The sequence below is a fragment of the Rissa tridactyla genome, chromosome Z (assembly GCF_028500815.1).
Source record: "Rissa tridactyla isolate bRisTri1 chromosome Z, bRisTri1.patW.cur.20221130, whole genome shotgun sequence".
Lineage (NCBI taxonomy): Eukaryota > Metazoa > Chordata > Aves > Charadriiformes > Laridae > Rissa > Rissa tridactyla.
In genome coordinates, this window is record NC_071497.1 from 72,743,554 (window position 1) to 72,759,110 (window position 15,557).

At 40.7% G+C, this 15,557-nt stretch overlaps 1 protein-coding gene across 9 annotated transcripts in view; it reads left to right on the top strand.

Annotated features, from left to right (window-relative positions):
• Nucleotides 1-15,309, top strand: part of LIFR (LIF receptor subunit alpha) — a 90,048-nt gene extending 74,739 nt beyond the window's left edge. For all 9 annotated transcript variants that reach the window (XM_054185323.1, XM_054185326.1, XM_054185324.1 and 6 more), the window contains 7 exons: nucleotides 1,036-1,215; nucleotides 2,837-2,938; nucleotides 4,406-4,573; nucleotides 5,233-5,394; nucleotides 6,431-6,524; nucleotides 7,066-7,144; nucleotides 7,827-15,309. In XM_054185323.1, coding sequence (XP_054041298.1) covers nucleotides 1,036-1,215; nucleotides 2,837-2,938; nucleotides 4,406-4,573; nucleotides 5,233-5,394; nucleotides 6,431-6,524; nucleotides 7,066-7,144; nucleotides 7,827-8,465 — 1,424 coding nt within the window. In that variant the 3' untranslated portion in view covers nucleotides 8,466-15,309. The remainder of the gene's footprint in view (nucleotides 1-1,035; nucleotides 1,216-2,836; nucleotides 2,939-4,405; nucleotides 4,574-5,232; nucleotides 5,395-6,430; nucleotides 6,525-7,065; nucleotides 7,145-7,826) is intronic.
• The last annotated feature ends 248 nt before the right edge of the window (nucleotides 15,310-15,557 follow it).

The following is a 15,557-nucleotide window of genomic DNA, read 5'->3' on the forward strand; positions in this document are numbered from 1 at the left end:
GTAGTAGCTTTTTAGGGAATAGTATTGAGAGCCTTCTGGGGTTGACTTGCTTTTTTTAATCATGTCTGTTGCCATGAGCAAGCTAGAATAGGATTGTACACTTAGCTGTGTGTGAGACTATTTAGAAATAGACAGTCCTTCAACATTCACAGCACATCTGTGAGACTAAAGTTTTCACAGCACTGGTTCTTAAAAACTGCCCTTGCCCTTCAGCCTCCCATAGTTTATGGCTTTAATAACATGAAATAATAGACTCAATAGGGAGCATAAATGAGAACGCTTTAAAAAGAAAAACTGAAACCCTGAGATTGTTTTTGCAAATCTGTTGTGGGGCCACCGCTGTTGTGGTGGCCTTTGGAAAACATCCCTTAGCTCAGCAGGGTCCCATCTGATGGACAACCATGGAGGGAAACTGCAGGAATCAGAAGTCGTTCCCAGACCTGGTCGCTTCAAGGGCAGCTAAACCTTTGATAATCAAGAACAAGAAAAATAGACTAAACGCAAAGCTTTTTTTTTTTTTTTTTTTAATTTACCCTTGGTAGACTGGAGCCCCATAAAGTTCACCGGGGACATGACTTTTGGTGTTGATTCTGGGTGAAAAATGGTTGGCTGTTGGGCGAGTGACAGCAAGTCACTTTGAAAGGAACACAAAGAAAACTGATGAAATGACAGTAGGAATTTATAGCTGGAGGCTCCTGCCAAATTGGTGTCAAGTCAGATTTGAACCTGACATCTGCTGTAAATCCTTACCTTGAAAAAGTGCTTTTTAAGCCAGTCATGAGCTGCAACACTTCTTGTCATCCTACTTAAGGCTGGCTGAGGGATTTGCTGCAGGCTACGTCTGATTTCCAGCACTTCAGAAACCATAGCCGAGTGCACCGCTTCGAATTTCACAGCACCAGGAGTGCGCCTCTGGTTCTTAGAAATGACTGCAGTTTGTAAAACCTTTGTGCTGTGGCTGGAAGGCTTTCTTCCAGCCTGGACTACAGATAAGTGTCTGCTCTCTGATGGATTTTCGTGTCGTCTTTGTTGCAGACAATGTCAAAACAGATCGGGCTGTGGCAATGGGGAATGGAATTTATATTTCTTGGAATTCTTACCCCAACATGACCTGTGGCTACATAGTAAAATGGTGTCATTCATCTGGGTCTGAACCCTGTAGTGTCGACTGGCAGAAATTTCCTTCAAATACAACAGATGCAGTGATAAAGTCTGGTAAGTCAGAAATAATTTTTTGTGAGTCTATGGTTAAGAACCTGAGCAGCGAGTGGAATGAGAGCAGCACCAGAGCTGTAGGTTGAAGATCGTTGCATTGCTGTGTGCTTGTGTATATAAATGAACCCCTTCTTGGTACTGTGTTTATTTTAATTTCTTACACAGCCTTGCCAAATCCAAGTATCAGTCTTGACTTAACTGTTATCATCCAATGTTTATTAACTGTTTTGAAATTACCTCTTCAAGCTACACTCAACAACTTCCTAACTCAGCCTAAGGCATAACGGTTAATCTAGGGTTTGGGGTTTTATTTGTATTCTAAACGTAAACAGCGCTGCTCAGGATGGGGGAAGACTAATCCGTTGTTTTTACATGAGGCAAATTTTTTTAAGAGTGACCTCCATGTGTTGGCTTGCTGTCAGCAATTGAAATTTCCTGGAACAGGGCACATTCCAGGTCTCTAGATGCTGGTGGGCAGATCAGGAAAATGAAACTCAGCTGTGGTGGGACTAGTAGGAGCAGAAGAGGAAAGAGAGGACCCAAGAAATATGTAGGATTTTTCTCTGCTGTCTAAAAGGGTACATATTTGCCTTTTAGAAGAGTTTAGTGTATATATAGTCTCCATTAGAGAAAACAACTTGGAGCTTTGTACATAGGAAAGTTGGGGAGGAGTGGGACCTGGCGGGGGAAGGGGGGAGCAAAGTGTTTTCCTCCCTATAATTACACCACTGTGCCCATGTTGTTTTTGTTTGTGCGGACTAGAGCTTGCTTTTTCTAAGCAGACAATACTATGTCTGTCCAACAGTGCACTGCTGTAGTCCTGAGCTCTCCCCTGGGATGCTTCTTGCAGCACGTTGTGGGAGTTACCAGGCTGCTGGGGCTGGGCTCAAGCTGGCAAACACACCACTGTGCTTATTCCTGCCAGGAGAATCTCTCAGGCTGGGCCTGAACTCTTGCAAAACCCACTTGACTTCTGTAGAGTTTCAAGGTGGCATCTTGTTTAGAAAATATCTTGAAAGTAACTTACACCCCTGACTTGAGGAAATACCAGGAAGTGGTGAATTATTTACTCGTTCAAACATATATGCCTTCACCAAAGAGATGCGAAGTGGAAATTTGATGACTATCTGTGTTCTGTAGAGTCAGTTCAGGCCTGGAGTTCATCACTAAAGGGCTTCACTATCACTTTTGAGAGTTCTCTGAATTTCTTTTGTACTGTTGCTATAATAAGCCTGGGTATTTCAAAATGCATTTGTATTTCTGAGGAAGAGGCAAGATCTACATGGCTGCCGTGGGAGGAAAGGAAGGGGATTGTTTCTGGTAACATCAGGTTGTGTTTCCCTATGGAAAGGGCAATTTATGCAATTTGAGTAGCTTGTTTTGAATCCTATTTGTTTAGAACCAAAATTTCTCCAGGAGCTAGGTGTGCTTGCTGCTTCTGAACCACATCTGATGGCATAGCTTTTATAGGAATTACAAGTAGGAGCAGTATTTATACCTAACACTGTGGTCTAAGACTTTGTAATTTTTTAGTACGTATTCATGTAAGTCTGCATCATGTGAAAGCTAAAAGCATCGCTCTTTGTAAGCAAAATATTCTTACCGTGGTTTTCTCTTGCAGCTCTGTTTCGACCTGGCGTGAGATACAACTTTTCACTATATGGCTGCAAATCCAGTGGATATCAGTTATTGAAAAACATAACTGGGTATATGAAGGAGCTGCGTAAGTGCACTTTATCGTTCAGGATCTTTACAAAGTGAATTTAGACTGTGTCTATTTTTAGCTCAGTATTGGCAGAAGAAGATAGAGACCAGAATCTCCATACAGCGCTACTGACTTCTGCTTGTTCTCTGTGTATAATTGTAATACAGTTCTCCAGCCACTTACAGTCCCCAGCATGCGATGACCCTGTGTGGTGGGTGATTGCATATGCGTACAATATGGCTTGTGTGGTGGTATAGGCTCTCACAGTCATTTACTCTGAAGACAGTGGTCTTCAGAGTTGAAGGCACAGGCATAATTTGAACCACAGGGCTGCGGTCCCTTCTGCAGGAGAGGACGCAACTTTTTGATTTGTCAAGTCAAAGTAAATTTCTGAGCACATTTGGTACAGCCTGGCAAATACAAAAAGCATCTACAAGTATCTGAACATGGCCTTACCCTTTAACGTTGCAACTGTATTGTATTGTAACTGCAGCACCCATTTCGACTTAAAGTTTAACGTGTTTTCTGCTAAAATAGTTTGCTTGGAAAACTGAGCTGCTGACATAATCTGAGCCCTTGGAAAAGCCATTGTGTATTTCATTGCTATGGTTGAAGGTGAGATTAAGTCAGTTTTACCAGAAACTCAACTTTCAGCCATTTGTATCTCTGTAAAAATCGTGAACAGTTTTCCCGGGCTTTTCCATATGCGTTCTCAACAGATGGGAAGCTTTCAAGGTGAAAGGATTAAGACTTGGGGGGGACTACAAATGCGTTGAAGAGTAAGAAGAAATTTATTAGGAACTGAGAAATGTGTTCACTTTGCACAAGAGCATAGATTCATTCTAAAACTTCAGATTTGCCTTTGGACAGATAACCACCACCAAGGCAAAAACAGGTGCATTCTTAAACATGAGTTTGTCACTGGTAGATCAATGCTAGGTGTCAGACTAAGTCCTGATGCGCGTGACCTTACACAATAGCTGCTGTAACACTTTCAGTGGGGTACAGGTATTGGAGTGAGGACTTGGGATGTCTGTTAAGAGTACTTCTGCTAAGACGAGATAGATTTCCATGATAGGAATGTGGAGTTTGTTTAATTTGAAGACAAGCAATGAAGGCACAGAGTTAAAGCCTTTAAAAGCTAAGTAATTTGTGTGCTCTGTATGTTTATGCAATCTTGTGGGGTTTGTTGCAGGAAGAAGGGTATTTACATGTATGGGTCTGTGAGACTGCTCAGGGAGAGATTTTTCTTTCTGCCTCTGTTAGTAGATAATACTGCAGTAATTCATAACGAGATTGGCATACTTGTATTTTTGTAGTATCACCTGGTAAGTCTTTTCACATGTTCTTTGACAGTGAGGGAAAAGTATTCATGAAAAAGTTGAAAATGCTAGCCCTGAAATAAAACTGATGAAACACATGGATTCAGCATTTAATGATAAGGTGTTTTCTTACTAGCTTTTTCCGTCATTATTCTCCCTACAGCTCCAAAACGTGCACCAAATTTTACTGTAGAAGAAACTTCTTCAGATTCTATATTGGTAAAATGGGAAGACATTCCTATTGAAGATTGTCAGGGGTTTTTAGAGGGATATCGGCTTTCCTTTGCAAAAGGTGAAAAAGATGCTTTAAAGCCAAGGCTTTCTGAATCAGGTAAATGAAATCTATAGATTGCAACTTCCTTGCTCAACCGTTTCTTTGTTGTTTTTTTTTTTTTAATAATTTAGTTTCACTTTAAAAAAAGATGCTTTAATCATAATTCAGTTGCATTGCTCACTGGCATAATTGGCTGCTGATATGTGACAAAGGTACTTGCAATAATCAGCTCCATGTGTGGTTAGCACAGTTGTTTTTTAATAGAAGGCAAAAGTCAGAGAAAGCCCTGTCCCACTGAGGCCGTAAAGCAATGCAGTGACTAAGTGGCAATGTGACACACTGCCCTGCGTACAGTTACCCTGGGTAGACGGGACATGGGGGAGGTTACATGGCTGTATTTAATTGGGTATATTCTTCCAGTACCCATCTCGTAAGGACATCTCTGTACAGAACTGGAGCCTGACTCACATTAACGTAAGGGAACAAGCAGGAGTGTAAGAAACTGAAGCCAGTCTGCAGCAACAACACGCTCCTGCGCTGTTTGGTGCTGTGTAAGGAAACAGCACTGCTAGGATTCTTTATTTCAGTTTTCCTTTACACAGATTGTTCTTCAGGTTTCCTGTGCTGACTTCATGAAAGTCTTGCTGAAGCTGAGGCTGTCTTTGTGAATCCTTTCTTACAAAGTTGTGCTTTTCTTACTGCTTCCAAACAATCAGGGAATCCAGAACTTAAAGTCAAGAATATCACTGACTTAACAAAGAAGTCTTTGAAAATACTTGATCTTCAAGGCAAGACGAGTTACCAACTGGACCTACAAGCCTACACTGCTGGTGGGTTGAGCCCCCCAAACAGCCTCTATGTGGTGACAAAGGAGGACTGTAAGTTGAATATCCCTCTTCATTAATAGTCTTCAGCACAGGGGCTGTACAACATACATAAGGCTGAGCTTTTCTTTTCTTTTTTTTTTTTTTTCAGGTCCCCTTAGGTAGTTTGGGCCTACAGTCTAATTTTTAAATTAGTTAGTTGGTTATTTTTAAATACCAAAATTGGTACAGTTCAGGGTGAGGAAAAGATCTTTTCCTATTAAAGCTACCTTGTAGTTCGTGGTAATGTATGCAAGAAAAATAACTTCTAAACTGCTACTAAATATGGTGGAGCCTTCGCAAGCAGCTAGTTGTTTTTGTCAGGTTTCCCATGATGAATATCTGGTAATACATGGTGGGAAGAAAGACATACTGGGAATATTTACCAGTTTCAGAATTATAAAAATTATAAACAGATGCCTCTCTGCTTTGAATTTAGTTTTATCGATCCCCTGACGGAAACAAACCCAGAAAGACAGTTAGAAAAAAAAAAAAAAAAGATTGACTTTGGGGAATGAGAAAAAAAAAAAGAAGAAAGTATTTCATATGAAAGACTAAACACTGGGGTGCAACTGAAATACATGAAAGATCAAACTCCCAAGGCGGTGGGAATGTATCGGAGCTAAACCCTGGGGATCAGAAGCATTGTAAACCATAAAAAGGCAGTGCAGTTTGTGCAATGAGTTGCTGGACTATGAGAGGCATTACCAGAGATTTGGCCAGCTCAAGTAACCTGAAAGGGCAATTCCAGTGCTTACTGAGAACAGAATTACAGTGGCTATCAGTCTTGTGTTGCACCCGAAGCCTTTCACAATTAAGCAATCAGAGAGGAGTATCTACTGATTCCTATAGTTATCACTGAATCAGCTCTGTTTGTGGATGGACTTTTTCCCTTCCAGCAAAGGGGAGGAGTATGTTATGGGTCACTGCAGACCACTGTTAGACGAGTTTAACGAAATGGTCTCTAATCTGTGGGAATGTTAGAAAAGGCGTAAAACTTGCTGGTAACTTTGGATATATATTTACTGTCTGTTCTTTTTTCATCCTCCAGCTGTAGGATTAATCATTGCAATTCTCATCCCTGTGGCAGTGGTTGTGCTGCTTGGAGTGGTGGCCAGCATCTTCTGCTACCGAAAGAGGGAATGGTAAATGCCTGCATTCAATTCTGATCTTTTCCTGGATGTGTTTGCTCCAGGGCTAGAGTTTTCTATTATTTTAGTTACACTTTGTTTTCTCCAAGTATCCAAAGATGTCAGTGGGCTTTGTTTAAAGATTGGTGGCAAAAAGACACTGTAGAAGGTGAGGGTGAAATTGAGTTGGAGAGAGGTCAGAGTGAGGAATGCAAAAAAGGTTTTGCAGGAGCCTGTCTCCCAGTGAGCACTGTTTATAAATAGTTCCCAAATGGAAATAAATTGGCGACAAACTATAATTTGTGAGCCATCCACAAACACTCAGGTAGACATCCCATCTTCAACTTTTCGTAAACGTGGCAGATCAAGTTCCCCAGTTTAAAAACAAAAGTTTTGCTGTTTTTTCCATTTCCAGTGAAAGTGTAACACACTAAATCTTTGTGCCAGATGTCTTCAGTATTCTGAATTAAAGGAAAACCTCCTGATCCCTTTTGTATATTAGCAATCTGTTTCAGGGCTTGGTAACTTTTAAAAGTTTGTTTTTTCCTCTTTAAAGGATTAAAGAAACATTTTATCCAGAGATCCCGAATCCTGAGAACAGTAAGGCACTGCAGTTTCAGAAGAACATCTGTGAGGTAACCCTCATTTTAAATGTAGTATTTTAAATTTCTGAAAGATATTGCGAGTAAAGAACTCTTTTTTAAACTTTGAGTCTTCTGCTTCTGTTGTAGAAAAGCTCTGTGGCAGGGAGGAACAGGACAAGCTGCTGAGTAACTTTTGTCAGGTGCTATCTAGAGCTTTCTTGTTGTTAATGTAGTTACTTGTAATGTGTGAAGTAGGAAGGAACTGCTGCATTTCTCTTCTCCCGCACTAATGAGAAGTGTCAGTACATGAAAACTATGTGGGAGTAATGTACCTGTCTTTGTCATGGCGTTAGGAGAAGTGGAAAGTGAGGAGAAGTGGAAAGTGTGGAGAAGTGTATCCGCAGACTCCTGGTAGATATAGTAGCTGTAACTGGGCGTAACATTTAAACAGCTTTCTGGAATGGGTTACACAAAGTCGAGATTTGGTGAAAAAGTTCTCAAACACTTACTGCAAGATTTGCAGTCTCTTTAAGTTGGCTAAAATACTTTTAACAGCAACAGGAATATGTGATGAGCCAGAAAGTGAGAACTAAAACATTCTTTTTTTATATTGTGCTAATGGCAGTGGGATGAATGCAAGCCACAAGTCAACATACTGGTTTAATTTGTGCAAGTTGTTGCTTTCAGGATTTCCAGGCTTAGTCTCTCCCCCTTCTCCTTTTTCTCGCTTCAGGGGAATAAGACACTTAAAACACTGGAAATGAACCCATGCACCCCCAACACTGTTGAAGTGGTGGAAACACGGTCAGCAGCTCCCAAGATTGAAGACACAGAGATGATGTCCCCGGCAGCAGACACCACTGTGCCTGAAGATGGCTCTGACTCAGAAACAGAGAACCATGTGGTTGTGTCCTACTGCCCCCCTATCATTGAAGAGGAGATCTCAAATCCCCCTATGGATGAACCTGTGGGGTCATCTCAGGTGGTTTACATTGACATCCAATCAATGTATCAGCCTCAAATTAAACCAGAGGAGGAGCCAGAAATAGACTTAATGACTACAGCAGGCTATAAGCCACAAATGCAGCTGCCTATCAGTGCTCTGAAGATGGAGTCTCGTCCACCTGCAGAGGAAGAATTGGATAAAACTGCAGGTTACAGACCTCAAGCAAACACAAATGCCTGGAACATGGACACTCCAGACTCTCCTGGATCAGTCGAAAGCAGCAATGAAAACGCATCTTTTGGGAGCCCATGCTCCATTAATTCCCGACAGTTTCTCCTTCCCCCAAAAGACGAAGAAGACTCTCCCAAACCCAGTAACATAGGGTGGTCCTTTACACACTTTTTTCAGAACAAACCAAATGATTAACAGTGAGCCCTTGTTGCACCTGAACCTGCCTTCTAAATAAGCTCTTATTCCTGACGTTGTAAAGAAAGGAAGAAGAAAAGTGCAAAAGGCATGAATTATTCTTGGAGACAGTCAGCAGAGGTTCTAGTTAGCTGAATGTTACCATGTTTAAGTTAGAAAAAGTGTTAATGTTCCATTTTAATAGAGGCCTAGAGGCCAAAGTTATAGCAATTTAGTTATTACTCTAGTAAAATATATTGGCTATAAGGGGTATTGAGTTTAGAGCTCCTGATACTCATAGTCGAAGAACTCTGCCTACCTTCACATAGTGCTCCAAGATTAATATGGTCTCATGCAACTTATAACTTGGAAAGATTGCTTTGCTTTGTTGTAGTTGTTCTCAACTGTGCATACTCAAATGATACGGCCCCAACAGGTTTCCTTATTGAAGGTTTCATTTATCACAAACGTCAGCCTAACACATGGAAACGATGTGGTTGGAAACTCTTGAGATCTTTCACCTTGTTATAAACTAAGAACAAATGAGAGTGCTATTTTTTTTTTCTTCCCCCCTTCAGAAGGGTTTTGTTACTGTTTAACACTTCTGAAGCAATTCAAATCTCTTGCGTTTTAACTAGACACTAGTTTCTGTACCTACTGTACAATGTTTATTCAATGTTTGACTCAGGGGTACAAACTTGGGGAAAAAAGTGTAACACTGATTTAAACCTCAACAAGAACTGCATAAAGTTTAAAACTTTTTTTTTTTGAATTTAGAATGCTCTATATTTTTTCTATTCTTTGGTTAAAGAGTTAGTCTTTCCTAATGTATTGCACTAATGCATTTTGTATTTCATAGCTTCAGCTCCAGATCTCCTGCTTCAAAGTGGTACAGTGCTCCATTCGCACCAGTGTTCACCAGTCTTTGCACTATACAGTAATGTAAGCCATGGGGAAATCTCTGTCTACTAGCATTAGCTGGCCAAGCAGTTTGGCACGCAAAATTAGAGGTAGCAGTACTAGCTCCTTGAGAGCAAATTGCTCTTTGGATGGTCTTTGTTGTAATAGCTTCACCACCTGCTGCCTGGCTGTTCTCCAGTGTCGACCCAACAGGACCTTCTGTACAAATCCTACCTGGGAGTACAAGGTGGGATTTCTGTAGCTGCAGGGAGAAACCCAAGGAGATTTTAGTGCCGCTAATACTACCTCTCCTTTACCTGACATGTGATGCAAAGAAAGCTTAAATGATGTACATTTGTGTGCTTAATGGAGTGTTCAGAACAATCATCTTTGAAAATGCTTGTTTTCATATATGCATCTCTAGGCACTGTGTAAACTTCAGACTGTGGCACACATGAATATCACTAGCTTAGAGGAGAAAGTGCTTTCTAACTTACCTGTTCCTTACTGTAAAACACAGTGGTGAGAGGTAAAATGTTGAAGAGCTTGATCAAAAAGGGTCTCCATAAAGTCCTAAACAAATCTTTTTTTTTTTTTAGATTTCAGTTTCTGTAGCTACTTTGTGGTTTTTTGAATAAATAGGTTGAGGGAGTGGTTTTCTAAACAGGATCCCAAAGTAGATAAGGAGGCTGAATTGGCTCAGCTGCTAATTGTAAAGGTGTGAGAGCAGACAAGGAGGATGGCTAGCTTGACAGGCATTTGATCTCCAAACATTGTGATCTGGCCATCAAAATAAAACCAAGCATTAGGTTAAACCTAAGTGCCGTGACAGATGGTGCAGTGTCAGATGTTGGTATGTCTCTGAGTTCTCCATAAAATAAAAATGCAGAGGTATTTCAAAACTGACAAAAAGGCAAAACACTAAACAGCATCCAAATCGTCATCAGTATGTCTGTCTGTGCCTCCTGAAAGAGTGAACTGTGACAACAGTAAAAATAGATCTGCCTGCAGACCTGACAGAGTGCAAGATGTGTATGAAAGAACAGAAAGTGCAGAGAGGATTCTGCTTTTGAGGTTGAATCTTGGAATTAGCAGAGCTGCGCGTGAAGAGACAGACAGGCGGTGCAAGGAGCTGGTGTCTGTCTGTCACCAGCCATCATCGCAAGAGAAAGTTTCATGCCTAATCTATTACTGCCTATTATTCAGAACACTACAGTAATACATAAAAGGAAACAGTTCTGCCCTTCGTGCTTGATAGCTGGGAAGTGGCTAAATCCTAGTAGGAACAACCCTTTCTCACAATATCTCTTTTAGAGCAGATTCCTTTTCACTAGTGCAGATTTGGGTTAATGTGTTTATGTCCTAAGACCAATTTTAGATTGTGCTGTCATATGCTTTTTTTTGAAAGCAGAAGATGTCATGGATAGTGTGTATGAATAGTGGTTTGGGTTTTTTGTGGAACAGTTTTTCAGTGCAGAGGAGCATACAGCATTGTATAGTGATCCAAACAAAGAAACCCCTCTGTAGTAGAACAGCTGATGATGAAGAAGAACTGTGCTTTCGTATGGCTGAGTATTGCAGGAAACAAAACCAAATTAAAGTTTGAGAGTACTAACAATTTTTAATTTGTCCGTCTGGAAGCCAGGGTAGCTGCAGAGAACACACAGAGCTCGCAGGGAGCAGCCTAACACCCTTCGCAGGGCTCCCACGGTGAATCACTTAAACACAAGCATCCCATACTCAGGTTTTCCTTTGTGCTGCTTTTCCTATTCAGTAAAGGCAACAGCATTTTAAATTGCTTCGTTTCTTAGTGATTAGGTAGGGTAAAGGTCCACAAATACAGGGTCTGCCTCGATGTTATCAAAGCACTCTCATCTAATTATCCATCACTTTTTCTTTTTTTTTCCCCCAAACTTTGACTATATATTTTATTTGACTGGTGTTCTGACTTTCAGGATGTAGGGCAGAAGAGTCCTGTTAATAGCAATGGCTTACCATACACATCATCTCGTATCAGTAGCAGAAGAGTGGGGCAAACAGGGGAGAGACACAGGCTTATGTAGCATCATCTACTGTTGCTTAATGATTATGAACCAGTAAGCAGTTTTCATTCCAGCACTTGAAAGCTCAGCTGCTTCACCTCTGCGGTGTCTTTTGAGCCTGTTCAGTGCTGCCAGTGAGGACTCCTTTCAAATGCCTATCCTAAATAAAAAGAAAGCGAATCCAAATACAAGATGGCTAGCGAGAGGTTGTGTGCTACTTTAGTGACCGTGTGAAGACACCCCTGGGTGCATGGAGCAGTAAGAAAGAGTGACAAGGACTGTCACAGAACGGACTTGCTTTCTAAGCTCAAGTGCCACCTTAAGTCAGTGAAGCGTCTTTAAGAATGTGTTCATACCAAATTAACTTTCAAAGCATGGTGGTCTTTGGCCTCTAAATGCATTGATAACAATTGTAAGACTAAAACTTTGGGCTTCAGAGGGGATCAGACTCCTTGTACTAGTGCCTTCTGGCTTCCTGGTGAGCCTCTTCAGTCAAATTGTTTCTGAAAAATGTCTTAGAAAACTTAGTTATGCATTTCCTAACAATCATTTTCTGAAAGATCTTATTACTGTATTGAACATCTACTTCGTTTGAGTTCTTTTGGCTTTTTGCTTTTTTCATAGAAAGTTCAGCTTTTTTTAAAAGACAAAACCTACCAACCAAACAAAAATCCCACCCCAACTTGCAGAAGGGATGTGACCAGAAGGGACTGTGTCCAAAATACTGTTACTCTTAACTCAGTGCTTCAATCCTGCAGTCGGATCAGTGTTCAGAGATGTAGGGTGTTAATGCCAAGCAATTTCTTTCCAAAGCAAATGATCGGTGCTGCTGCTTCTTATTTTTGAGCCATGCCTGTCATATGTGACAATTTGGGGATTGTAATGGGTTTTTGTACTGTTCACTGTATGTGTGGAACATCGGTCACGTTTGGTGTAACATGGTGCACTCTTCTATTTGACACATTCATTATTTTTGTTGTTCTGACACACGCCAGGGATCTGGGATCTTGGTTTTGTGTGTTAAATTTGGGGATGGTAAATCTGCATGTGATATACCTCACAGAACTACAAGTTAATATATCAACGAAATAGTAAGCTAATATTACAGGCGGGCGGTGAGTTATCTCCCCTGCTATGCAGTGGCTGCATGAGCAGACTTAGGACCCAATGACTGACATTTGCCGTGGTAGCTGTCTTTATTATCTGTAGTTGCTGCTTTCATGGGTAAACCATTTCCAAAGGGAACCAGTAGCCGTGCCGTCCCTCACGGCACAATTGGAAAATGCGCTGTGCTTCTTCATCTTTGGTTTCTCTGCTGGGAACACGGCAGCAGCAAGCTCCTGCTAACCTCGGGTTTTGGGCTGCTCTCAAGAGGCACGTTCAAGGTGCCTTTTGGGGTTTTTTTTGCTATGTTCAGCTGGCTAAAGCTTAGGGCTGTGGCGTTTCATGTGACCTTGTCCTCCAGGACCCTCAGTTGAACATGAATAGTAGCAAAAATAAGGCAGTTGGATGCATTGGAGGGAGAAGGTGTTTAGACATCACTCAGAAAAGGCAATGAGAAATCATGTGCTCTATTTTTAGACAAATACTGCTTTGTAAATAGAACATTTGTATACCTACAAGTAGATAGAAATATAGTAAAAGAATTTGAAATACGTAGGAAAAATGTAACATTTAAAGAATGAGATTGCTAACAAGGCTCCATGTACCATAAATCTATCAAGAGTTTCCCATGTAAATAGAATCTTCTCTTCCACCACAGACTTTGATGAAGACTTCAGTGCAAATGGCATTAATATTTTTAACACAAAGTCCTAACCCCTTATGCACGTACGTGCTTACATCATTATGTACCTAGGTCCATATTGCAGAGGAAGTTGGCTTGCAATTCCCAAAGTGATCTTTTCGGAACCCTGTACTTGAATAGGTGCCTCCTGAGTTTCATCTAGAGGAAACAGCTGCCGTCTGTGCTCCTCCCGACCCCCTGCGCGGGGTTTGTGCTGCTGCGCAGTAAGCAGTGCCCTGTGTGGCCGATGCTCAGAGATGCTGTCGGCAGTTGGCAAGGTTTGTTGTTGGCTTTTTCTTTGCCTTGTCCTTAGCAAGCCTGGAAACACAGTCCCAGACCCCAAATGACCGACATGGGTTCAAACTAATTTCTTCATGCTTGGGTCTGTCTATAAAGTTTTTAAATATCTCCTTAGAAGTTGGAGAACAGTTTCTTCCATAACAATTCTTTTTCCTCTCCTCCCCCATTTATATAACTCTGGATTTTCCCCAGTGTTTCTAAGATAGCCAGTGTTTGTTTCCTTTTTGCATGTTATGCAAACAAACCTCAGATGATATTGGCAGGGGTTTCTGTAACTTTACAAGTTGTCCCAGGGTGCATGACAGTGCTTTTTACCCAGAAAAACGTCTGTTAATTCCTTCTGCTTCTACAACGAAAAAGTCTCCAGAGGACTTTCGTATTTTGGAGGACAGGGGCTCAACATGCCGTGCAGGTGGGCTGGTGTGGTGGCAGGGTGCTGCAGGAGAGGATGGAGTTAATCGCTCTCCAGTCTCCCCCTGTTCCTTCTGCCGGGTGCTGCTCGCTGCTTGGGCAACTTTTTGTGGTGCAGCAGAGAGCAGATGGCATCCTTATTTTTTTAATGCGATACTCAAAAGAATCTCTAGGTAGGTTTTTAAATGGTCCCAAATCTGCACTTTGACTATTGCTGCATGAAAGCAAGCTCCAGTGTAAGGGTATGCGCAACTTCCACACAAAGTTTCAATGCCTTCGCAACTCATTTGGCCTCATATTGTGCAAAATCTAGTAAGTAAAACTTACCCAGGGGCAAAACAAAAAATGAAATAATTTCCTTTATTTGGGCTGAGAAAAATTCAAAGAAGAAATCGCTCAGGCAGGGCAAAGTAAAAGAGAAACTGGCAAGGTCTCACACTTTTTAGTAGTAATACGATAAAAAAAAGAATCCTTGAACATCACTTTGACAATGTTTCCTTAATGTGATTCAAGAATGGCTTAAGGTGAACAACATTTTGTGCTTCATAGCATGTCAGAAAATTTTGTAACGCAGGGGATAGCAAAAACGAAGACAACTGAATCGACTTGGGTCTGAAATCCTACCCAAAGGTAACAGCAATTTGAACTTTGATCCTGTTGTGGCGCAGAAAACAGCGGAGATGATGGAGTCATACAGGTCACCTGAAAAAAAAAAAATGTTGTACTATAATGCTGTAACTTTTAAAATATATACTGTGAATAGGTTCAATGTTTTTTTAGCTCTTTTTATACCATATTTTTTACAGCTAAATCATTTGTTTAGAGATGTTTTTATGTTCTGTTTTTACAAAGGTTTTAATGGTCTTTTGTTCAATACTAGTGAAAATATTGTTTGCCAATTTGAAATAGTCATCTATAGAAATAATTTCTGAGAATAAATCAATAAATCAAGCTGACAAAAATAGTCTTCCTAACACACTAAATCTAATCAGTCACTTAACATATTTCTGTTGCTGAATGATACTGAAGTTTTCCCGCTTCCAAATCCTCTATTGAAAAAAACATTTCTTTCACCATTTAAGCAAAATCATCACAAGGCACTTTAATGAACTTGTAGCATACTAAGTAAAATACTGATTCAGCAAAGCGTATCAACATGAAAACTTATTAGCTAAGCCATTAAACAAATGCATGCTTGAAAAAGGAAGCGTGGGATCATGTTGGGGAAATAATACCCCGGTGTGGCAGATTACTTTTAAGACTAACCTAACACTAAGATACCAACTTTGCATACTTTTTAAACCTAGTTTGCTTGGCTGTTGTAACTCCTGTTGTATTGCTTGGGTGTCTAAAATTACGCATGTATTTAACAATTTTACCATAGTATTGCCATGGAATTTAATAAATATATTTTCTTACACTCTTACATGGTTTCATATTCCTTGCTTGCATGTTTACTTTTAAATAAGAGTTAAATTCCACTCATGCTCCAGTACAAACAGAGTTATTTTAATTTTGTGCCAGAGTAAATAACCACAGGGTCTGGCAAGCACAGCCTTGGCTTCTTGATCGGCAGGGCAGGATAATGCAGATATTCCCTGAGCAGCTTCTCCTAAGCACAGCATGCCGTAGTACGTACATAGGTGGTTCACTGAAACCCTCCTGTTCCTGCCA